Source organism: Piliocolobus tephrosceles, chromosome 11 (assembly GCF_002776525.5).
Source record: "Piliocolobus tephrosceles isolate RC106 chromosome 11, ASM277652v3, whole genome shotgun sequence".
Lineage (NCBI taxonomy): Eukaryota > Metazoa > Chordata > Mammalia > Primates > Cercopithecidae > Piliocolobus > Piliocolobus tephrosceles.
In genome coordinates this window covers 124,331,953-124,356,017 of record NC_045444.1, presented here as the reverse complement: position 1 = coordinate 124,356,017, position 24,065 = coordinate 124,331,953, and the positions used below count along the sequence as shown (strand labels likewise).

Below are 24,065 nucleotides of genomic sequence, written 5' to 3'. Positions count from 1 at the left end.
GGCCTCCCAGAGTGCAGGGATTACAGGTGTGCTCCACTGCACCCTGCCAAGACTAATTTCTTACCAGGCTTTGAACCATGTTATAGGCCAGCAGTTGTATAGAGTCACTAACATTCTGAACTTGCGTATTTTTTTTATGGTGTTATTTCCGTATATTTCCTATAAACTGGAAGTTAGGTGTAAGGCCTTATTTAGATTCAGATGAGATGTTTTATGGGGGATGCTGTATATTCAGTAGTCCTTCACTTCAGTAGGCACATAATGTGACCCTTAAGTTGCCAAATCCCAGCACTTGGCTCCAGTGGTAACAACCAGATTCTCCTGTTACCTTGTGTCATCAGCAAGTAATCTGGGGAGGTTCACTGGTACCTTGTGAATATTCTGTTTCCTGTCAACCTTTCACCTAATGGTCTTAGCATCCCTAAATCATTATTTCATCAGGGATGTCAAAGATGATTTTCATATTCTGTGATTCCTTTCACATGTATTAGCGGGCATTCTGTAAAGAAACTTCTTATTCATCATCAATAAGAGAACATCATAGATTCTTCTAAAAAAGCAGAATAAATGTTTCATTCTGTCCTTTACCAATTTGAAAGGAAGATATCACCTATAGTTGTGAAAATTAGTGTTTTTCTTTCACTCCTCTGTTTCTTTCCCTCCATCCTTCCTTTGTGAATCGCTGTGTGCCAATTGACTATTCAGTGTGTTGTAGTCACAGTCATAGTGTTTTCTGCTGCTCACTTTATTTCAGATATGGCCAGTGGAAACTCCTGCTGGCTGGTTCCTGTGTCCTTTTCATATGTATATATTAATGTTTAAGAACCAAAAACCAGGCCGGGTGCAGTGGCTCAGAGATCTGTAATCCCAGCACTTTGGAGGGCTGAAGTGGGTAGATGTCTTGAGCCTAGGAGTTCAAGACCAATTTGGCAACATTGGTGAAACCGCATCTCTACAAGAAATACAAAAAAAAAGAGAGAGAGAAATTAGCCAGGTATGGTGGCACACACTTGTGGTCCTACTCAGGAGGCTGAGGTGGGAGGATTGCTTGAGCCTGGGAGGCGGAGGTTGCGGTGAGCAGAGATCATACCATTGCACTCAAGCTTGAGTAACAGAGCAAGACTCTTGTCTCAAAAATAAAAATAAAAATAAAAAAATAAATTATTTACATCAGTGTAGGGAATAAATTTTTTTTAAAAAAGAACCCAAATCCATGTTCTTGGGTGGTCAGTTCAGTTGTATTGTCGTTAGTTCTATGTCCACTCAAGACATACAGAACTAGGAAACATAACACATTTTAAATTGCAAGCTTGGAGTGCTATTTCTTACTCATATTTAACATTACAGAGTTTTCTCTTCTTTGGTTTAATATTTGTAGCTCATTTCTCTTAATGCTAGAAATCTTAGTTCTTAACAACAGTATATTTATTTGTTAAAATAGTTTCATAGTATCAAAAGTATCACTACTAGGGGAGCAGAGGGCTCACACCTGTAATTCCAGTGCTTTGGGAAGCTGAGGCAGGAGGATCGCTCCATACCAGGAGTTTGAGAGCAGCCTGGGCAACGCAGTGAGACCTTATCTGTACAAAAAATGAAAATAGCACCGAGGAGCCATTTCTGGTGGTATGCGTCTGTAGTCCCAGCCACTCGGGTGGCTGAGACAGGAGGGTCACTTGAGTCTAGGAGTTCTAGGATACAGTGAGCCATGATTGTGCCACTGCACTCCAACCTAGTTGACAGAGTGAGACCCTGCCTCAAAAAATAAAAATATCCTAACTTTAGTTTGTGTTCCTTGCTGTTCTCTTGTCCTTAGAATATACCTCACTAAAGCAGTACTGTTGGCACTGTGTGCAAAAGTGAATTAACTATTTTTTACTGTGGTTATTTTGCCACTTTGGTTATTACTATTATTAGTTAGTTTTCTGTTTATTTTTACTCAGTTCATTGTTTTCAGTTTATCCAATTTATAAAGGGTTTCTTTCCCTTTATACATTACGGGAAGAAATGCGAACCCTTATGCATGACTGATGGGAATGTGAAATGGTGTCCACTATGGAAAACAGTATGGCAGTTCCTCAAACATTCAACAGAGTTAGCATAGGATCTGTAGTTCCACCTCTGGGTATATACCCAAAAGAATTCAAAGCAGGGACACAAACAGATATTTGCACACCCATGTTCACAGCAGCGTTACTCACCATGGGGAAGAGGGGGAAGCAACCCAGATGTTCATTGACAGATGAATAGATAAGCAACGTGTGAGATGTCTATATAACAGAATATTATTTAACCTCAGAAAGGAAGGAAATTCTGACCCACGCTACAAAATGGATGAACCTGAGGACTTTATGCTAAGTAAAAGAAGCCAGATGCGAAAAGACAAACACTAGCATTTCACTCATAGGAGGTACCAGTCAAGTTCACAGAAAGTAGAATGGTGGTTCTTGGGGGGGTGTGGGGGATGAACTGTGGGGCTAGTGTTTAATGGGAACAATCTCAGTTGGGGGATGAACTGTGGGGTTAGTGTTTAATGGGAACAATCTCAGTTTGGGAAGATAGAAAAAGTTCTGGGGATGGATGGTGGTGCTGATAACACAACAGTGTGAATATATTTAATGCTGCTGAACGGTACACTTAAAAATGGTTAAGATGGTAAATTTCATGTATATTTTACCATAATAAAAAAAAATGAAAAACTCCCTATTGCATCCTTCAAAATCTAAATTGAGTAAAAAGACATTTATAGATATCATGCTTTCATCCCTGTCCCCTTCATCCTATTTCTTGATTCTTTCCAGTATTTCTTAACAAAAATATGTAAATCTTTGTGCATTCTTATTTTTTTTCTGCTTTCTTACATTGAAGTAGCTATGTAGCAGTGAATTTTTCTGAGAAGATTAAGACAAGTTTCATTTTTATTTTACAAGGAAGGCAGCTGAACAGATGGGAAGTTTACATACAGCATTTAAATTTAAATGTCAGTACTGTGTGCCTAGAACTTGATCAAGTGCAGGCCTCTCGCAGCTAAAAGTAACTGTTGTAGCATTGTACCTTTGGTTATCTTTGTAGCACTCATTGTATGAATATGTTGGATTTAGGCATCCACAAGTCTTTGGATGGTCAGGAGATGGAGCTTCCTCCTCCCAATCTTAACTTTGCAAACATCACTTGTGGATAGTCTATTGAGACCAACTGTGTCTTGCTTTTACTGACATGCAAGAGGAGCTGAAGTCCAAGCAGCTTCCAGCTGCTTTAGCAGCCAGATTAGCCTTAAACACACAAGTAGTAGGATGTCTCAGTCTCACCCAGTCTCTCTCTCTCTAGAGAAAGAATTAGAACAGAAAATATCAACAAAAATAGCTAAGATCTGAAGACGCTGTTGAACAGCTTGTCAAACAGTAGGAAAACAGTTTTCTGGTTGGCAGAAAACAGAAGAGAAATAAAGCAGCACAAAGCAAAAGTTGGAAGTGCGTAAGGGCAGGAGGACAGTCCTAATGAGGGTTGGTACCAAGGGACAGGCAGATTGGCTTGGTAGGCTGAGACTTAAAATGCCACTACTTGGCTGGGCACAGTGGCTCATGCCTGTAATCCCAGCACTTTGGGAGGCCAAGGTTGGTGGATCACGAGGTCAGGAGTTCAAGACCAGCCGGGCCGAGATGGTGAAATCCCATCTCTACTAAAAATACAAAAATTAACCGGCGTGGTGGCAGGCGCCTGTAATCCCAGCTACTCGGGAGGCTGAGGCAGGAGGATCACTTGAACCCAGGCAGCACAGGTTGCAATGAACCGAGATTGCGCCACTGCACTCCAGCCTGGGCGATAGAGTGAGACTCCATCTCAAAAAAAAAAAGCCACTACTTGTTAAGTGTTGTAATTACGGGGCTGGGGGGAAACTGAGGGAAGGGGAAAGAGAATGAACTTTGGGCAGTTTGTTTGAACTTTGAAAACTGGGCAGTGGGGGAGAACCTGCTGTGAATGAAACAGCTTTCTCTTGTGTCTATAGTAGTGCAGACTTTCTAAGAAATGAACCCAACAGTTTCCAAAGTAGACGTGGCATGGATTTACCTTTGTGTAATGCTCGATCTCAGAGTTGGGACTCTGTGATTGGCCTTTGTTGAACTGACAGGTATTTGAATGTGCACATCTATGTAGGACATTGCATTGGGTGTAGGTATAGTGCCAGGGCAGCTTGCTACATCATTACCAAACGCTTTTCCTGGGATCCATCATTCTGTCCATGTGCTTTCTCCTGTTACTCTAGCAGTTCAGTGAATGTAAGATTACTACTCTGTATGTGGAACTTTGAAAACAAGAATGAGGCCACATTATACCTGTAATCTCAGCACTTTGGGAGGCTGAGGTGGGAGGATTGCTTGAGGCCAATTGTTTAAGGACCAGCCTGGGCAACACCCCATCTGTACAAAAAAAAAAAAATTTTAATTACCTGGACTTGGTGGCACCTGTAGTTCTAGCTACTCAGGAGGCTGAGGTGGGAGGATCACTTGAGCCCAGTGAGCGATTGCAGCACTGCCCTCCAGCCTGGGCAACAGAGGGAGACACTGTCTCTCTTAAAAAAAAAAAAAAAGTAGAGAATGAGAGATGGCAGTTCCGGTGCTGCTCATGTTCCTTCTTTAGACTTAGGAGTTGTTTCACATTTTCTGTACTGTGTTGTGCAGTACCAGAAGTTGCTGGTGGCTACTTGGGCTTCTGGGACCTGCTGTGGCAGAGGTGGTTATTGTAATCTTAATCTTGTTGAAACAGGATGGGTTTATGACTGGAATGCGGGGAATCCACGCCAGACACCCAGTCACCTGGTCATGGGAGAGGTGCTTTGTTGGATTTTCATAGTACTTCACTGTGAGCTGCTTCCTGAACTGGCACTCTTAAGGCCAAGTGCCCCCACCCATCTTCAGTCCACAGCTCTTCCCTGTGCACTCTGTTTCCTCTTGCTGTTTAACAGTTTGTATCCTAGAAGATCACTAGGCTTTTTGCAGATACCAGCAGAAGTCTTTGAAGAAGAAAAAATATGTTTGTTATGGATACTGAACTGTGAGCCACTGAGAGGGTAACTGGGGCCCAGAGAAGGGCCAGGCTGAATTCTGCCTTTAGGACAGCAGCCCAGGAAGCATTTCCTACCATGTGCATCCATCTGCACCGCATCTTCTGAACTTGCTTGGTCCATGGAGCCCTGTGGTGATCCTAAACACCCACGCACAGCTGTGGCATTTGTGGAGTGCCCTCTCGCACTTTTGAGTATGGTTCTCTTCCCTCCCTTTACAAACAAGGGCCTGAAGGGTAGAGAGCTTGCAGCTGCTTAAGGCGACAGTGCTACAGCCCAGACCAGAATTGTTCTTTGGGGCAATAGGCTCCCCCAAATGGTTTTTCCTTGGCAATAGGACTGTCCCTTAGATGTCTCTTCCCATTTGTACATCACTGTCCCATCTCCTCCATATCCCCTTACCTAAAAATAGAGTGGGTGAAACTGTGGTGCTATGCAGGACACTGTCATTTATATTAACATTAAACCATCCCTGTACTTTGATGCAAAGTACATGTGCTCCACAGTCCAGGAATAGCCACTCTCAGGGATTTTCCAAATCTAATTAGATTGAAATGCAAAATATCCCTCTGTTCTAGCTATTGTTAACCCTCACTGCATGTGGGAAACACTCAAGGAGCTTTAAGATACAAAAACACTGCCAGGCTCCCCTACCCAGTCCAGTCAAATCCAATTCTGGACTTTGGACCTAGGTGCGTGATGAGAACTGCTGAGTCCTGTCGAAGGTTAAGCTGGGCAGTACTGCTTGGCAGCCACTGGAGGTGCTGTTCCCACCCATGTGCAGCTGGGCAGGGTTCCTACCCCAGGGCAGCAGTTAATGGCCTAGACACCCAGACACCCCTGCATATTGGAGACCAAGAAATGTCAGTACTGGTTAATAATGTGAATTCCACAGTCTGTATCTTTCACACTTTCATTCTCTGCTTTTAAGGTGAGATTCTAAGTACTGTTTACTCATAATCTGTCAGGTAGAGTCTGAAATGTTTTTCCTCTCATTTTAGGGATGGGCGTGTTTTGGGCGTGCTAGAGGTGTCTCGCTCCATTGGGGACGGGCAGTACAAGCGCTGCGGTGTCACGTCTGTGCCCGACATCAGACGCTGCCAGCTGACCCCCAATGACAGGTAAAAGGGCCCTATCAGAGGCATAGGTGTGCGTGCACGTGGCTTTCTTTTCCTCACTTCTTCCAGTTTGTATCAAGCCTTTGTTGGAGGGAAGGTGTCCGTGGTGCTAGGCCCTGGGGGTGCAGAGATAAACAGAATGTGGTTTCTTCTCTGGTGGGGTCCACAGTGGCGGGGAACACACTTGGGGATGGGCAGCTGCAGTCCAGTGTGTCCTAGGCATGTGCCATGTGCTGGGGTCTTTAGCAGTAGGGGAAGGGGGGTATCCCTATCGGAGAGAGGAGAAGGGCCTTCCTGGCACAGGGAACACACACTAAGGCATTAACATATGACAATGTGAAAGCTTGGCCAGACCGGTGCTTGGAGGACCGAGGGAGTGGTGGGAAAGTGATAGCAGGGTACTTCAGGGGCAGATCCTGAAGGGCCCTCAGTCCCATGCTGGAGAGTTTGAATTTTAATTGTTCATTGGTGGAGAATCATAGGAGGTTTTTGCACAGAGCCAGGATTGGTTGAGAAAGAGACTGTTCACTTGTTCATCTCCTGTTCTCTATGCCTAAACGTATGGCACCATGCTGGCTGAGGGCAAGGCCTCAACAGTTAAAGATGGTTAAAGATGCTATTTTGGAGCTAGGGAGGCCCATGAGCAGCGGTGCAGCAGCCCTGGCCTGATGGTGAGGGTGGAACTAAGGTAGTAACAGGAGGCGGACAAGGAAAGCTCCTGGAAGCAGGATTCACAGCACTGAGTTGATGAGGGGAGGCGAGAGACTAGTGGCACTGTGGCGGGTTGGTCCTCCGAGTGCTTCTCTGAGTGCTGCCCCAGTGCTGTGGATGAAGAGCATGTGCCTTGCTTTGGCACTGGCCTGCTTGGCCTTGTCTCAAGCCACTGCCCCATTCTCCACATCTGCCTTCAGTGTGTTTGTTATGTTCTCACATACCCTGGGGTCCTCCATCACCTTTCCAGCAGTCGCCTCCTCTGGTTTTCTGAATGATGCACCTTCTGCTTTGCTTCCTAGCTCCCCTTCCTGGGTTGTAATCGTGGGTCTGTGTGATTGGTTATTCAGGGTCTGACTTTGAGGACACTGGAAGGGGCAGGAGCCTGCCAGGACTAGGCCCCACTGTGTTCTTAGCATGGAGGACATGCTCAGCAAATAGTGGCTGAGTGAAAGCCTAGTCAAAAGAGGAAAACAGGCTGGGTGTGGTGGCTCATGCCTGTAATCCTGGGAGGCAGAGGTGAGTGGATCACCTGTGGTCAGGAGTTCAAGGCCAGCCTGGCCAACATGGCAAAACCCCGTCTCTACTAAAAATACAAAAATTAGCCAGGCGTGGTGGTGGGCGCCTGTCATCCCAGCCACTCAGAAGACTGAGGCAGGAGAATCACTTGAACCCAGGAGGCAGAGGTTACAGTGAGTCAAGATCGTGCCACTGCACTCTAGTCTGGGTGACAAGGGTGAAGTCTGCCTCAACAACAACAGAAAGGAAAACAGACACAGATATTACAGTGAGAAAAGGAATGTGGCTTATACCGTAAAGCCGTAGGGAAGCATATTCCCCACCCCCAATACTGGGAGAACTAGAACTGTCAAATGGAATCCACTGGCATTCAGAAGGATTCCAGGGGCAGTCTAGAGGGGCTTGATTCAGAAAGGGAGAACGTGGTTTTCAAACACAGGAACACACACAGCTACCCCTTGTTGGGCCTTGGACTTGCATGCAGCCCCCAGGGTGTGCATTGTGCACCCAAGGATGTTCACTGAGGCCAGGCTCATTCTCCACTTTATGTCTGGAAGTGGTGGAAGGCCTATGGTGTTATAAACTCTTGTATATTTACCATAACACCCATGTTTTTATTCAGTGATTTTTCTTGTGTTTGTCTGAGAAAGTATAAGACCTAATGTTTGAGGTAATGCTGTTAATTGGCGAAGAGAAAGATAGTCTCAGTTTTGATGTATAACATCCTATCCACAAATACTTGTAAGTAGTTGAAACCTTTGTCTCAGAAGTTGAAACCTTTGTCTCAGAAATTTAGTGGGTTTAAACAGATCTTAGCCTGGCCAGGTGCAGTGGCTCATACCTGTAATCCTAGCACTTTGGGAGGCTAAGGCAGGTGGATCACCTGAGGTCAGGAGTTTGAGACCAGCCTGGCCAACATGGTGAGACCGTGTCTACTAAAAATACAAAAAATTAGCCGGGCATGGTGGCGGGCACCTGTAATCCCAGCTACTCAGGAGACTGAGGCAGGAGAATAGCTTAAACTGGGAAAGCGGAGGTTGCAGTGAGCCAAGATTGCGCCATTGCACTCCAGCCTAGGCAACAAGAGTGAAACTCCATCTCAAAAAAAAAAAAAAATCCTTAGCCTTTGAATAGTTGGACAAATATTTATTTTATCTCCAGGCCTTTTTTTTTATTTTTTATTTTTTTGGTTGGACCTAAAACCCATTTATATTTCTCCCTGGTGGTGTAGGTTCATTTTGTTGGCCTGTGATGGGCTCTTCAAGGTCTTTACCCCAGAAGAAGCCGTGAACTTCATCTTGTCCTGTCTCGAGGTGAGAAATCTCACATGGGAGTGGTGGTTGTCCCAACTGTGTCTTAGTTTTCAGAGAAGTATAAGTCCTGAGACCCCATGTCCTCCCATTGTGGAACAGCCCTTGTGCCCTTTTTCCAGTGTGAACTCTGCCTGCTGACTCACTAGTCAGTTCGTCCTGCCAGCCCTGATGGAGACCAGAGCAGCTCCTCTTCCTGGCAGTAGTGTCTCAGGAAAGTGACAGGGTGCAGGGTCACCGCATTCACCCATTCCCGTTCTCATCTGTTAGGATGAGAAGATCCAGACCCGGGAAGGGAAGTCCGCAGTCGATGCCCGCTACGAAGCAGCCTGCAACAGGCTGGCCAACAAGGCGGTGCAGCGGGGCTCGGCCGACAACGTCACCGTGATGGTGGTGCGGATAGGGCACTGAGCGGTGGTGTGCGGCTAGGAGCACGCATGCTGTTGACTTAAAAGGTTCATTTTGTGTGTGTGCACATTGTGTGTTTTGTGTACTCCTGTGGGACTCCCATGGTTGTAAATAAAGGTTTCTTTTTTTTTTTTCCTAGTCTTTTGAGTTATTACACTGTGAGCACCTGTTGACCCTTCAGCGATTGTGTTTGCTTTTGAATATGCTGTCTTCCCTTGTGAAAACCATTATAGGCATCTTGGACTGGCTCAGAGCGGCCTGCAAGCTGCTGGTTGTGTGATGTTTTATAGTTCACAGGCATTTTGCTGTGCTTTCACTCTCATGATGACGCTGGTCAGGGAAGTGGCATGTTGTAGTGAAGAGACCGAGGAGGTGACTGGTTAGAGACAAGGCTAGGACCAGACCGGGGCTTTTGGAACCCTCTACCTCTTTTCAGTTTTCCCTATGGAAATAGTGTTGGAAAATGTTGCATAGCATAAGCTCAGGCTCAGCCAGGAAATAGACTGATACACAAGGTTACTTGTGCATCAGACCCTCCAGAAACAGTACAGAATGAGCGATTCTGATTCCATTGGTGAGAACTGCAGTCTGGCAGAAGGAGTCTGTGGAGGACTAGGTTCAGTGGCTTCCATCTGGACCCGCCCTGGGTGTAGGTGTGCACCTTCCTGTTGGAGCAGGCAGCCTGCTGCTGAGCATGGCCCGGCAATTCTGCTTCCCACATGAAGTAGGTGTGGGGAGTTGGCCCTGTGCTGGAATGAGGTTCATCTTTGCAGTAACACCTCAGCCTTTCTGTGAAAGATGTTAAAAGCATGAAAAGAGTGCATGAATAATCTCAGAAGAATAAGCTTTAAAATACTTTTCAAGCACTTGTTTATATAGAAAACATGTCATCATTACGACTAAGTAGTTTTTAGTAAAGCAGCTCTTGGATCCTTTTGTGTAAGTGTTTGGCTCAGGATGATGTAAGATGCTAAAAATTTACGTTTTCAGAATCTGTTTTGTAATGTTCCCTGGCCCCCACCCAACTGACACACATGGTTTTATCACCCAGTTGATTGAGTGGAATTGGTATCCATGCTACAAGGACCTCAGTGGTAAATGCTTCATGTAAACCTTAGATGACTCTTGTGGGTTTGTTGTGTAAAAGCCACAAATAAAAACTGAAGTGTTGGTGCTGCCCCTTCCCCAGGGAGTTTTAAGAGCCAAGTACCCATTTTAGTTTGAGGACTGGGACATTGTCCAGTGTGGCATCATTGAAGAAAAGAGCCCTGGTACCCCAGAATCGGGAAATGGAACCATTTATTTGGTAAATAACTTCCTATAGCAAACCAGGTGTCTGTGCCTCATACATCCCTATGTCCCACCGTCCCGGAAAGGCTTGACCCTAGTTTCCCAGAAAGGTTCACTCCCAGCCTTCAAGGGAGCCCCTCCCACATAGAGGCTGGAGGCCATCTCCACTTCACCTTGCAGGTTTCTCCTTACCGTGCTTAGTGAACCTGGGCTAAAGGATTGATTGATTCTGGATCTTAAAGTCTGCCTTTTGTAACTGTTGTATCACACAGTTCTTAAGTACTTGAACCACCCCACGAAGTCAGTTATAGATATTCCACCTGGCAGTATTAGACAATAAATACTTTAATAAATTGCTGCATAACACACTGAGAAAATGAAAGAGATGGGGATATGTGGCTTTTTTAAGAGCAAAAGATGAAGTTCTCTAAAATATCTGTGCCCAGTGGATACAAAGTGAAATCTAGATAAGGGTGTGGCCACATCACCCCCTTATCAAAACACACGGGATGCAATACCCAGGCCAGCCCAGTACTTCTAGGTAGGGTGGGTATGAGTCCTACTGAGAATCGCGCCAGGCCTGCCCCAGGGCAGAGTGGTTGGTTTTTGTGTATTACTGCACTTGGGGATGGAGATGTTTGGTTCGGAGTTGGGGTTTGGAAGGTGGGCTCCTGGGGATCATTCAGGCCTGGTGGTGGTCACCTCATCCAAAGGCCAGTTAGAAGGTGACTGGCCATTGCTCCCTTCTTTCCCAGGCCTGAGCACCCTTGCCAGACCAGCTTGGCTCCCAGGAGGTCCTGAGGCACCAGGTTCTTCGTAGCCTGTTGTGTGGGGGACACAGTGGGTTAACTCTTCCTCAGCAGGTAGAAGGCCGTGGAGGTCACCGCTGAGGGCCTTGTCCTCTTCACTACCTACTCTCGGACAGTCCTGCACTTTAGGGAAAATGTGGGAGGCTGCAGGCTCACAGCCTAGGTCTCCTCATGAGAGCTGCTGTCCCCATCCCCAGGTCCCATCACTGCCACAGGAGCAGAGCAGGCTTGAGACCAGCCCTCCCGAGACCACCCTTTCTCGGGACCGTCTCTCATCCACCACCAGTCCAATGTCAAAGCCGCATCGCCACCCAAGTGGGAAAGATGCTTGGGAGGCTCATCCCAGAGCCGCTGGACCAACCCAGGCCCTGGCATCCCTGGTGGAAGTCTCTTGCTTCAGCTGTTCGGATGGGTCAGCAGGCCTGGCTGTCTCCAATCTGTAAAGACGTTCTAGATCTTTCCTCTGGTGGGTGGATCCTAGCAGTGAGTCAGCACCTCAGAGGGGAGGGGGAAAGGGATCTCATCCTCCTCTGGAGAGGGTGGAAGGGGCCTTGGCTGTGAAAAGATTGGCAGAGGAGGGGAAGAGTAGAGCTCTCATTTGGAAAGGCCTTCTGAGGTGAATTTGTGAGTTAATCTTGCATACATTAGAACTGGAAGCTGGGCCCAGACTCATTGTCCCCCAAAGGCCCTTGTCCAGTGTCCCTCTGGCCCAGGCTAAGCAGTGCTCAGCTCCACTGGCAGGTGGAACAGAGTTAGGGGAGGGGCAGGAAAGACCAAGGAGCCCAGATGGAGACCAGGGGCTTGGTGGGAGACCCTGTCCCTTCTGAGCAGTAAGAACACACGGCGTACTTCCCTGTGGCAGCCCCCTCAGCCCTGCATCAGCTGACCCTCTTCCAGGTGGAGGCCCTGGCTGGGGTGCTCTGCACTCCATGAGAACATGAAGAGAGGTGAAAAAGGTGGGGCTGGGCGCAGGAAAGACGCAGAGGCCATCTGGGCAGGTGCTGAGCAGGCCGGGAAAGAGGCGGCCTGCAGCTGGGGACTAGCAGGTGTCCCCAGGCCTGCCGACTGTTTCCGGGAGAACGGCTCAAGATGGTGTCCTGAATCACCCCTGGCTCCGGGACCACCAGCTGCACGTCACGTTCGTAGGCCTGCCTGCCGTGGCTCTGTGGGCTGAACTGCAGTGGCCAGCGTGGGCAGAGTTCCGGGTGGGCCTCTTCCTGCATGTGGCCACTGCTACTCCGACACTGTCCACACATTGTCTAGACCTGTGCTCCATTTGCACCCGAGAGGAAGGGACTGTGGTGGCTGCTCACACGCCCAGGAGGACAGCGCTGAAGTGGGAGCCACTGCGCACTGTGAGGGAGGAGCCGCTTGCGTTGTCCAAGAACACGGAGGCCCATTGCCCCATCTGCAAAGAGGGTGCCTTTGAGGCACTGGGCCACCCCAACAGCCTGCAGAGGCGACCCAGGGGCCAGCCAGCCACACTCCCTCTTGCCACACTCCCTCCTGCCCACTCAAGCCCCGCATATGGGAAGGGCTCAGGCCCAAAGAGTAATGTGGCTGCCAAGGTCACAGAGCAAGGGCCCGCGCGGGTTGGGCCCTGTGCCCCACCCAGCACCTCTCCTGCTTTCCCCGCAGTGCCCTGTGGTTCGCGCGTGTGGGAGCAAGCCCCTGCTCAGGGCCAGAGTGGGATGCAGGAATCCAACAGGTTTCTCAGCTGCAGGGCTTCTCGGAGCCTGTAAGGGCTCCAAGTCAGGTGGGAGGGTGGCCCTTCCCCACAGGCCTGGCCCTGCAGTCATTTGGCAGGGCCTTCCATGAAACCAGCACTCTAGCCTGGCTGCTCCAAACGTGGTCATGTACCAGTAGCGTCACCTTCTCTGGGAACTCCCAGAAATGCATACTCCGGGATCCCCCCAGAGCTGCCTCAGGATCTGCATCTTAAGAGCCAGGTGCGGCGAAGACAGTTCACCAAGCACGCTGTGCGGCACCCAGACGGGAACACCGAATGCCCATCAGCAAGCACAGACTCTGGAGCCAGTGGCCTGGCCTCCATTTCTGGCTCTGCTGTGTGAACTCGTGCTAACTCGGGGAGTAGCACTACCTTCTCCAAGGCTCTGGGAGAATTCAATAGCAGCTGTTACTCCACACACCTGCACTCAGTTGTTTTCTGTCAGTAAATTCCACCTTTCTGTCCATTTCTCTACCACTTGCCAAAATTCCCAGTGGCAGAAAGAGACAGTCACTTAGGGTTTTAGATAGGAAAACAACATCTCTGGCTTCCCACAGTCACAGGAGACTCAGGGCGTCAGCGTGGGCAGAGTCAGCCTGGCCTCCATTCCCTCCCTCCAGCAGACCTGTGGCGGCCGGGAGTACCGGGCCTCAGAATGAGGTGCTCAGGAAGTCTGAATATTGGGACTGCAGAGCAGAGCAGCTGCTCAAGTGGGCAGGCACCCTGGGAAAAAGGCTGTTTGGAGGAAGGAGATCAGGACTTGAAGCCTGGCTGTGCCCAGACCAAGGTGAGCGCCTGGCATGTCCTGGACCCTCTCCCAGGCCTGGAGTCTGAGGGTGCTACACCCGGTGATCCTCAACATCTAACAGCACCCTTCTGCACCCAGCCACCCGTGGCCATGCCCAGGTGGTGCCCCTCCATGCCCAAGCCTGCCCCACTCACCTGCAGGTACAGGATGCCATTCACGGAGATGGTGAAGAGCTCACTGCTGCTCTCCAGGCCCATGATGGCCTCCAGGGAGCTGTAGCCAAAACAGAAGGAGGGTCAGCCTTCCCCATGAGACCCCACCAACTTTACCCACAACACACAATCCTGCCAGCAGCCAACACATGCCCAGCAAAGTGCCTGGCCCTGGCCAGGTCTTCCAGTGGGAGGTGGTGTCTGAACCGAGTCCCCAAAAGGAGGAAGGATACAGGGCCAGAGGCATGCTTGCTGTATTGGGAAAGGCAAGGCCAGGGCTCAGCAAGGGGCAGCAAAGCCCTGGCTCCAATGGGAAACAGGACACTGGCTGATACAGCCGGAAGTGGGGGTGTGGTGGAAGGTGATGCTAAAAGTTGGTTCAGGCCAGCACACTCTGGGGGTTCAAAGGCAGACTAAGAAGTTCTGGACTTGATCCATTCATTCACATCTGCTCCAGGTATCGGCAGGGCATCTCCGCTGTACCTGGGCTGCCTTCTGGGTGTGGGGAGACAGGGAGCTCAGTCACGGCACTCATGAGCCAGATGGTGCAGGAGCAAGGGATGCGATCATGGGGAAGAAAGTTCCCGGGTGAGGGGTGGGAGGGCGACTGAGGAGGGGCCCTCCAGAAAGCTGTCTGGAGAGGCCTCTTGGAGTAACACTGGTGCTTCCGGCCCCAACATGAAAGTCCCTGAGGTGGGAAGGAGGCCGGAGGCTGGGAGGAGCCGGGCCTCCTAGGACCTGGGGAGGAGGTAAAGGTCTGGGCAGGGAGTGGCCTGGAAAGGTCATTTTTAACAGCCCCTGGTTGCTGTGAAGGGAAGGCCTGATCGGGGCAGGAGTAGACCAGGAGACTTGGAAGGTGTGGGGTCACCCAGGCCATGGCGGGGTGGGAACGGGCGGAAGCCCCGTCCAGTGCCTCGTTTAACCACGCACAGCTTGTGGGGGCCAAGCGAATGCGGGTGTGGGGTCCGGGCAGGGCCGGGATGCACTCACGTGTTGCGCTGGCACCGGGACTGGATGCAGATGAGCAGGCGCAGGTGGTCTCGAGGGCGCGGTGGCCCTCTCCTCGGCGGCTCCCCGAGCGCTGCTGGGGAGGGCGGGACGTGGTCATTTGGGGCAGGCGGCGGGGTGGGCGACAGGGCGGGCGGTTCCCCCACGCCCCGGGCCTCACCCACGTGCAGCGTGGCGGCGAGCGCGTAGAAGCCAGCCACGGGCGCCCTGTACTGGCCGCTGGTCAAGTTCAGGCCTGAGCCGCGGCAGAAGGCACCCTCCGCGTCGGGCTGCGAGGGGCACGGATGGTCATCCCGGCTCCCGCCTGGCCGCATGGTGCCACCCGCCCTGCCGCGCGCCAGCACTCACCAGGTAGTAGACGCCCAGCTCATGCAGCGCGCGCCGCTCCACCAACGCGTCCCGGCGCAGGCGGCAGAGGAAAGCGGCCTCCACGCGCGGCGCCCGCGGCCCGGGGGCCAGGGACGCGGCCAGCAGTGCCAGCACGTCCCCCGCCGCGTCGTCGTCCTCCCCGGCGGTGGCCGAGACGGGGGCGAGGCTCGCAGCGACGGGCCCGGCGCGGCCGCGCGTGCAGGGTTCGTACTCCACACTCTCCCGCTGCTGCACAGCGCCTGGCACAGAGCGAGCGGTGGCCGCGCGCCGGGGACCCCTCATCCGCCCGCCGCGTGGGTGCAAGCGGGACAGGTGCAAGCAGGACGAGGGGCCTGCCCGGCGCAGGGGTGGGGCGAGGGCGACGCCCCCTCGGCCCGAAGGGCCTCGGAGGCTTTGCTTCCTGACCCTGCAGCGGCTTCCGTTTCCCTCACCATTTGGGAAGCTCGGGCAGAAGTGCCCCAGCGCCCCTGGTCTCCAGCCTCACCTCTACCCCACCCACATTTTCCAAAGAAGCTGAGGGTAAAATAAGGGATTGGGACTTTACTGGAAGTACAAGGAGGTTCTTCAGCGCAGAGGGTGCTATATTTAAACGAACAGGACACTGAACTAAAAGGGAAAAAAGGCTCAATTCTAATGACTAATGTGAGCCGCTGCTTGGCAGCAGGCCTCAGTGTGGACTCCGCAGCTCGACTCACCTCTGCGTCCTCCAGCGCAGGTTGCCCCAGCCTGGGCCAGTGGTGACTGTGGGTGCCAGGCCGAGCTCCACCTGGTGCTGCCCCATATGCTAGCCTCTGCCTTTCACTGAGCTCTCCTGACTTCCAGGCAGGGCATGGGCGCTGGTCCCTGAGCACCTGCCATGCTGAGTGGCCAGGTCCACCTTCCTCTGTGAAGCCTTCTCCTGGCCATGGTCCCCCACCCCCAGCCCAGACCCTTGGCAGACATGGGCCAAGACAAGGCAGGGACCGGACCTGGGCCAGCTCCACTGTCCTTGAGTCCAGCCCAGAGCAGGTGCCTCCTTGGGTGCCTGCGGAAGTGCTGAGGTTGGCCCTGTCGGCTCCACGGGACACCCTCCCAGGCCCGGCTCAGTGGGGGGGGGTGTGTGCCAGCCAGTGCACACCCCTACCTTTCAGCAGCAGCTGGAACTCCTGCAGCAGCGCCTCGGGTGCGATGATGGGGCCTGGGGGGCCCTGGGGACCGGGAGGCCCAGGGGGCCCTGGCAAGCCAAACTGAAAGGGAACCTTGCCAGTGAGGACATATGAGGAGCAGGCTCTGGCCACTAAGAGGCAGGCAAGAGAGCTCCCCAGTGGGCTCCAACCTCCAGCCGAGGATCTACCTTCAACAGTGAAAGCTTCTCCTGGAGTGAGTACAAGGACTGTGTTGAAGGTGGGGGCCCTCAGGGAAGGCGGGGTTTTGGCAGGGAAGGGCTCTGCTGTGAGTGGGGAGGCAGAGGGCTGAAGCCTACTCCTGCAGCCAGGCCTCCTGGAGGGAAGAAGGCTCCAGGCTGCTTTTGGGGACTTGCATCTCAGGGTCTGCACTGGGCCGGAGTCCACCATCAGCAAGTCCCCACCAGGCTGGATTGGGACCCGAAATAGGAGCCAGTGAGCCCCTGTCCGGAGAAGCTTAGGGCAGGGCCAGGAGGCTGGGGCAGAGGTGGAAGGCCAGGCCATGGGGACAGGCTAGCCTGTGGCACCTGCCTCATGTGCTCTGAGCTGGCCTTCCATCATGTGGTCAGATCCCAGGCAGGTGAGACTGGCCCCCCCAGGGGACAGAGAAGCCCACACCCCGTATGTGCCATTTTGGGGGCTCCAAGTAGGAGGCAGCACCAGGACCAAGCACCAAGTTTCCGCTCAGGCCAAGACCCAAGGCTGAGCGAGGGTGAGAGCACAGCAGTCGCCAGGACCCTGTGCCCCTGGTCCCTGGTCCCTGGGAACCAGGTACTCCTGCAGGCCCCCCCGCCAGCGTGGACAACATTCTCACCACAGCCTGGGCTAGCCCAGCCTCCCTGGCCTGGATGCAGAGGGAGGAGAAAAGAGGGAGTGCTTGGCATTTTAGGGGTATGGGGAAATGGTTGGGACCAGGCCCCTAACTCAGGGCTTCCCCTGGGTTCCTTCTCTGTGTTCTCTGTCCCCAGGCCGAGGCGTGAGGGGTGTGCTATTAGAAACGTTCAGGATGTAGGAGTGGGAGTGGATGAGGAGAGAGGAGGTGGAGCCCCCCACGGCCTGGTGCTGACGGGATGCCGGCCTCACCTTCAGCTTCTTGGCCTTGCCCCTGCTCCTCCTCTTGCCATTGACACCCTTGTCACTCTGCCTGACGAAAAGCATCCAGGTGTCCCGGGGATCGATGCTGTGTGCACGCTCGGCGGTGGGCTCCTGGAACACAGCCAGCCCAGCAGGGCGGTTGGCCTCACTGGGCTCCCACCAAGCAGGTGGGACACTTTGCAGGAGGTGACTGTGTGGCCTTCTGTACTCTGGGATCCTGGTCCTTGTCACCTGTGGTGCCCTCAAAGGCAGTGCCTCAAAGGCAGCTCCCAAAGGGGCCCCCACCCCTCGCACCTTCTCCCCTTGGCCCGTGGAGGACGACTCCTAGGGAACAGGCCACACCTCAGCCTGGACTTGGCACTCATGGGAGAGGCAGACCCAAGATGCCTGGAAGGAAGATGGGGTGCAGGGCTCGGGTATAGGGGTGAATCCCTGCACTGCTGGGCCTCCTTCCTCCAGAGGAGCCGCAGTGATCACACCATCCTCCAGTCACCAGGAAGATCCAACCACGAGAGCAGCTATAGGTGCTCAGGAAGAAGCAACTGTGATTATCAGGGAGCCCAACTACTAGCCAGCCCTCCTCTGTCCATCCCCCACTGTCAAGTTCTAAGGAGGCAAATTCAGCCCTCACAGCTGCCTCGAGTTACAATTCAGTAGGGGAGGACCAGGTGAGCTGCTCCTCTGTCCATCCCCCACTGTCAGAAGTTCTGAGGCACATTCAGCCCTCACAGCTGCCTCGGGTTACAGTCCAGTGGGGAGAGGACCAGGCGAGCTGTCATGACATGAGGCCTCTGCGTGGTACATTCATTGCCTCAGCACTTCTGAGACACTGACTCAAGCACGGACAGTGAAGCTTCTGGAAGTTCCCATTCCTGTCCTTGCTGCATCCTGACTGATGCTGACACTGAGCACAGTTTTGGGAGGGAGCTTTCTGGGAGAGGACTTGGACCCACTGGGCTATCTGGGCTCCACGCAAGGCTGCCAGCCGGGAAGGAAAGCAGCCCAAGAGGGCTTAGATGAGGTCACGGGTGCTGACGCTGGGGGCTGACAGAAGGACCTGGGATTTTATAGCTGACCAGGCCCTTTTATCAGAGACAAAGCCGGCTGCCAAGTCACTGCGTTTGGTTCCTGGCTGCTCTGGGGGGACGTAGGGCCTTCTTTTGGGAGCTGGCTGACCAATGCACAGACTAGGGTGCTGTGGTGGGAAGACGGGGCTGCGGTGCCAGAGGAGCCTGCGGTTGGATGGAGAAAGGGTTCAGGGTGCCCAGGGCCCTCAGCGCTTCCTTGTGCCTTGGAGGGTCAACTGTACCACCTGCTGGCTGCTCTCCACTTACCCCCTCCCAGGACCCTCTTCCACTTCGCGTGTGTCCTCTGCGGAAACATGCGGTGAGGATGCCGCACACCAGCCAGGAGGGGTGTGCCCAGCTGACCTGCCCAGCTGTACCTGTAGCCTGTGGATGGTCTCTGACCCCAGTTTGGTTTGGGGGTAGAGCTGTTAACAGGCAGAACCATGTCAGTTGGCATACCAGGAGATGGCCCCAGCCGTGAGGGTGGGTATTGGGCAGCTGCCCTGGTTCCAGCTACAAGGGGTCTCTCAGAAACAAGCCTTGGAGCCTAGGAGGACCTCTGGTGTCACCGTGTCCCCTACAGGGTCCAACCAAAACTCCATCTGGAAGCACCTGAGCCCCATCTGCCTCCTGCTGACCGTGCCCTGACATTTGGCTGCTGTGCCCACCTGGGTGGTCTGGCCAACTGCAGGGGGAGAGGGTGCTCTCAGTCCCTGGAAAGCAGCTGGGGGTGGTAGGGCTGGGATAGAGAACTCTGGGGGACCCCAGGCCTAGCTGCACCCCTGTCCCCTCTAGTAGATGCCCTCCTGGCTCTCCCCTCTACTGTCCCTGAGCATCTTCAGAGTAAAGAGCACCTGCCACCCATCCCGGCTTCCCTGGAGCAGCCCTGCCTCCCTGACCCAAGGCCCGGCCACACTAAGGGCTCCTCTGAAGTTCTCCTCTCCTCAGGCCTGGGCCACACCTCCCCAACCGGACCGCCCTCCGCTCAGCAGTCCAGGCTCCAAAACCCTGGAGAGGAGGGGGCAGGGCAGAGCTCAAGATCACCCCTTCACGGCCAGAAGCTACTTGACTCAAAGCCACATGTCATTCCCCACCCTGAACAGCCCCCTGACCCCAGACCCGCAGGGAAACACTTTGTTTTCAGAGAACTGCACCAAATAGATTGGGGGCGGTGGCAGTAATTCGCTTACACTTTTTACAAATGCGTTCTTCCCAATTTCCTCAACTCAAGTTATTTACACTTTATCTATTTCCCAACTTCCTTCTGTCCCAAAAGAAAAGGGGGTTTTCGCCGACCTAGCAGAACCTTGCTTTAAGTCTAACTACCCCAAAGCCAAAGTCAAGGCTCCCCGCCGGGCTGAGGACAGCGTCTACACGGCCCTGAGTCTCGGCGGAGCCCCGGAGCCGAGCATTGCAGCAGCTCTGGGGGATGAGGGCGGGCTCGGCCTCTCCGTCCTCCTCCCGGGCCGGAGCTTGTGGGCGCGGGCTGGGTCCGGAGCGGACCCGGGCGTCTTACCGGCAGACGGGCGGCCGGCCCCGCGCGGCTCTCCCCGGGGCCCCAGGGCAGCTCGTTCCCGGGCGACGACTCCTCGCGGGCGCGGCTCTTCGAGGGCGCCCCAGGCTCCGGGGACCCCAGGCCCGCGGCGGCGGCCAGCAGGCCCGCGTAGACAAGCAGCAGGCGGGCTCCGGCGGGGCGGCGGGCCGAGGCCATGCGGGCGGCGGCTCCGAGTGCGGCGTCTCGGGCGTCCCGGGCTCCTCGCCTTATAACGCGCTTGAATCCCCCGCCTCGCCCGAGACCGCGCGCCCGCCCGCGCCCCCTCCCGGCTCCCGCGCGCGCTGCAGGGGGATGGGGGAGTGTCCGGGCTCGGGGATGGGGGGTGGGGGCGGGGGTGGGGGCGGGGGCGGGGGCTGGGGGGTGGGGGAGGGGGGCACGGGGAGCAGGGCAGGGAGAGGGAGGGGTGTTCCCCTGCTGTGCGCGTCCCCCCTGCAACTCCCAGTTCTGGGGTCCCTCCGCGCTTCCAGCGCTTCCGCTTCCTGGGGAGCGAGGCGCCTCTTCTCCCGGCCCTGGACCCTCAGCCCTCACGACCCCATTTTCTTTGCGGAGAGCCAGGCGCTGCCTCCTCCCAGCGGGCCCGAGGATCCTTTCTCCCCTCTCTATCCCCCACATCCTCTGCAGGGACCCCCGAGGTATCCCCTCCCCATTCTCCTGGACGCGCCCCGCGAGGGCCAGGCCTCTACGACACAGGTGGAGCAAATCGGAGCCGGGAGACCCTCCGGGCCCCTTCTCAGCTCCCCTTTCCCAGGGGGGAACTCCCCCGTCTAGGCCGCCCTCCCTCCATGGCTGGCGTGCTCCGAGCGCAGAGACTCACTGTTCTTCCCCACCCGGCTCACCTGCAGGGACCAAGGGGACGCAGGGAGCCGAGAAACAACTCAGGACAACCGCCCTGCCCTGGTGGGGCCTGGGCTGGGAGAACTGACCCCTATTGTGCCCTAGTGGGGGTGTGGGGACAGACTAGACCAGAAGCCAAGCTGCCCACCGCCTACCAGAGTCGGTGCCCCCAGAGGTGGACCAGACCCTGCAGGCCTGAGAAGGTGGCAGGCCTCTGGGCACCCCTACCAGGAAAGAGGCAGCCCCCAGCCCCGCCCACCCCTGGCTTTGTTATATGGCATACCCTTTTGGCTATCTGCCCCGCCACTAAGACGCTACGCCGAGGAGGGTCGCACGCTTGGCTCGCCTGCCCCACTCCGGAGGCACCTGCCCCAGTGGGTACACAGTGCGTTTTGTTAAAGAACCGGAGAAGGCTCCGCTGGAAAAGCACCTCCCACTCACACGGAGGGCTGCTGTTCCCCTCTTTTGAGAAGAGCCCGCTTGGGAAAGGAGGCCTTACCCTGTCCTGGTTCACAGGATGTGGCAGCAGGGACTGAAAGGGGCACCAGCAGCCGCAGGTGGTACCCGCCCAGGCTTGGGGATGGGCCAAAGTCAGTCCTCAGATGCAAGCTGGCCTTTGTCGCCTGCCTTTTCTGGCCACTCATGCGATGTTCCACCTGGCTGGCCTCATCCCTGACAGGTGGGGAAACCAGGAAATACTTAATACTTTAGGAAAAGCATGGGATCAGAAGGTAATTATTCCCAGTGATTCCACCCCTTTTCCCATAGGATATGGGAATGGTGTAGAGTTGGGTGGGGAGGGCGTTTAAAGAGAAACATACCCTGCCCAGCATGAGAATCTGTCCAGCAGGGGTAAGTCCCATGGACTTACTCTATGAAGATGTCTTTCAATGACAGGTGAGGACACAAGAGAGAAGTCCTGCCTTTAAAAGCCACAAATGGGCCCAGCACACAGTGGCCACACCTGTAATCCCAGCATTTTGGGAGGCCGAGGCAGGTGGATCACCGGAGGTCAGGAGTTCGAGACCAGCCTGAACAAACCTGGTGAAACCCCGTCTCTACAAAAACTACAAAAATTAGCTGGGCGTGGTAGTGAGTGCCTGTAATCCCAGCTACTCAGGAGGCTGGGGCAGGAGTACTGCTTGAACCTGGGAGGTAGAGGTTGCAGTGAGCCAAGATCAAGCCACTACACTCCAGCCTGGGTAACAGAGCCAGACTCCATCTCAACAAAAAGCCACAAATGATTTTTTTTTTTTTTAAAACCAATACAACGAAAACATTTCAATTCCTATAAAACATGCAAGTCTTTAAGACACATTTGAGAAATATGAGAAACACTGGCTTAGGTCACATGTGCCCAGCAAGATATCTGAACTTATTTCACCTGCAAACATTCCACAGCTTGTCACAATTAAAGACAATTGCTCCCAGATTCACACATATGAGGCGGATGTCTTAAAGCCCTCAAAGAATGAAGGTTTTCTCTGGTGGGTTTTCATGTCTGGTTCTGTTGGAATGTCTATTAAGAAGCCTGATGTGTGGAACTTTGTCATGACATGTCTGAATGTGACATGCACACTCAGTGTAATGTGTTAACATTTCATTCGGTTTCTCTTATTCAGAGGGACTGTATCTGTGAACCACAGGACCCCGGCGTGCCGTATTCTCCTGTATTCTGCTAGTAGAGAGGGGTTCCTGTCGGCCAGGCGCGGTGGCTCACGCCTGTAATCCCAGCACTTTGGGAGGCCGAGGTGGGCAGATCACGAGATCAGGAGATCGAGACCATCCTGGCTAACACGGTGAAACCCCGTCTCTACTAAAAATACAAAAAATTAGCCTGGCATGGTGGCAGGTGCCTTCAGTCCCAGCTACTTGGGAGGCTGAGGCAGGAGAATGGAGTGAACCCGGGAGGCGGAGCTTGCAGTGAGCCGAGATGGCGCCCCTGCACTCCAACCTGGGAGACAGCAAGGCTCCGTCTAAAAAAAAATAAATAAAAATAACAATAATAATAATAATAATAATAATAATAATAATAATAATAATAATAAAAGAGAGACGGGCTCCTGTCCCCAGGAGTTGCAGCTGTGTGAATGGTACCTTCTTGCTTCTGGAGAAGCTCATCCACACCAGCACCTCATTCGATTCCCCACCAGTTAGCCCAGAGAGGTGGGCGGCTTGCCCAGGACGCAGCCCATGGGCAGAACCGGGGTGGGGCTGGAGAGGCCCTCCTGCCCACTGGGCAGGTTACATCTTCACAGCCTTATGTTTTGCTCTTTAGGCTTCCTCCTACTCTAGTTGGTGTGAAGTAAGAGCTCCGTGATGAGTTGGAGCATTACTGCAGAAAACATAGCCCCATCTTTTCCCTGGGAGGGATGGGCATCCCACAGGTCTGAATTCCCTCTGGGGTCCCGGCTGCAGCTGTGGCTCAAGGTGGGCGCCGATTGATTGCACCCAAGCCCTGGGAAGAGGAGGCTCTGCCACTGTCAGCAACGCTGAGGACACACAGGGATGACGTGCCCCGATTCGGGGAACATTACCCTGGAGATACTGGCGTGATGTCATTCCACTTCACAGCGGGGGCCCCAGCTTTCAGGCCAGCATTAAGGACAAGTGCTGTTGCCATGTGAAAAAGTTATTTTCCCAAACAATGAACAATCCTAGTGATGTCATAGGCCCTGCCAGAGGGCCCAAATCAAATCGGTTCTGGTGCTGGGGCAGCCTCCTGTGACACTATCCTGAGGGGATGACTCTTCCTGTGTTGGGGGCAGAGAGCGGAGAGGCCGGGGGTCTTCAGGTGCGGGCCCTGGATGTATCTATGTTCACATTTCAAAGTGGTTTTCACTCAGGGGAAGGTGGGGCTCAGCAAAGAATTGCGCAGATCAAGGAGCAGCAGAAATGGGGGCCTCCCCCTGCAGCAGCAGCCCATGGGTCAGAAGTGGGGCTGGCATCGTGGCAAGCCAGTGCATCCCAGGGTGGAAGGACTAAATGAGTGGCCACAGAACGGGGATCACTGGAGCAGGAGGTGGCCTCCCCCATGCGCCTTCATGCCTGGCTGAAATCT

The 24,065-nt window shown here is 53.7% G+C and overlaps 2 protein-coding genes across 4 annotated transcripts in view; one reads left to right on the top strand and one right to left on the bottom strand.

Moving 5' to 3' along the window:
• The window catches only part of ILKAP (ILK associated serine/threonine phosphatase), a 32,759-nt gene extending 23,498 nt beyond the window's left edge, over positions 1 to 9,261 (top strand). For 2 of the 3 annotated variants that reach the window (XM_023228708.1, XM_023228707.1), the window contains exons 10-12: positions 6,061 to 6,180; positions 8,639 to 8,720; positions 8,988 to 9,258. In XM_023228708.1, coding sequence (XP_023084476.1) covers positions 6,061 to 6,180; positions 8,639 to 8,720; positions 8,988 to 9,128 — 343 coding nt within the window. In that variant the 3' untranslated portion in view covers positions 9,129 to 9,258. Of the gene's footprint in view, positions 1 to 6,060; positions 6,181 to 8,638; positions 8,721 to 8,987 lie in introns of all 3 variants that reach the window. The other variant, XM_023228709.1, reaches the window with a different exon arrangement.
• A 1,468-nt stretch (positions 9,262 to 10,729) lies between these two features.
• Positions 10,730 to 20,347, bottom strand: ERFE (erythroferrone). The gene is made up of 8 exons (XM_023228710.2): positions 20,132 to 20,347; positions 17,537 to 17,659; positions 16,414 to 16,516; positions 15,270 to 15,529; positions 15,082 to 15,190; positions 14,904 to 14,994; positions 13,896 to 13,974; positions 10,730 to 12,632 (listed from the first exon to the last, which is right to left on the bottom strand). The coding sequence occupies exons 1-8, from the start codon at positions 20,324 to 20,326 to the stop codon at positions 12,534 to 12,536; spliced, it is 1,059 nt and encodes a 352-aa protein (XP_023084478.1). The 5' UTR covers positions 20,327 to 20,347; the 3' UTR covers positions 10,730 to 12,533.
• Between the last annotated feature and the right edge of the window lie 3,718 nt (positions 20,348 to 24,065).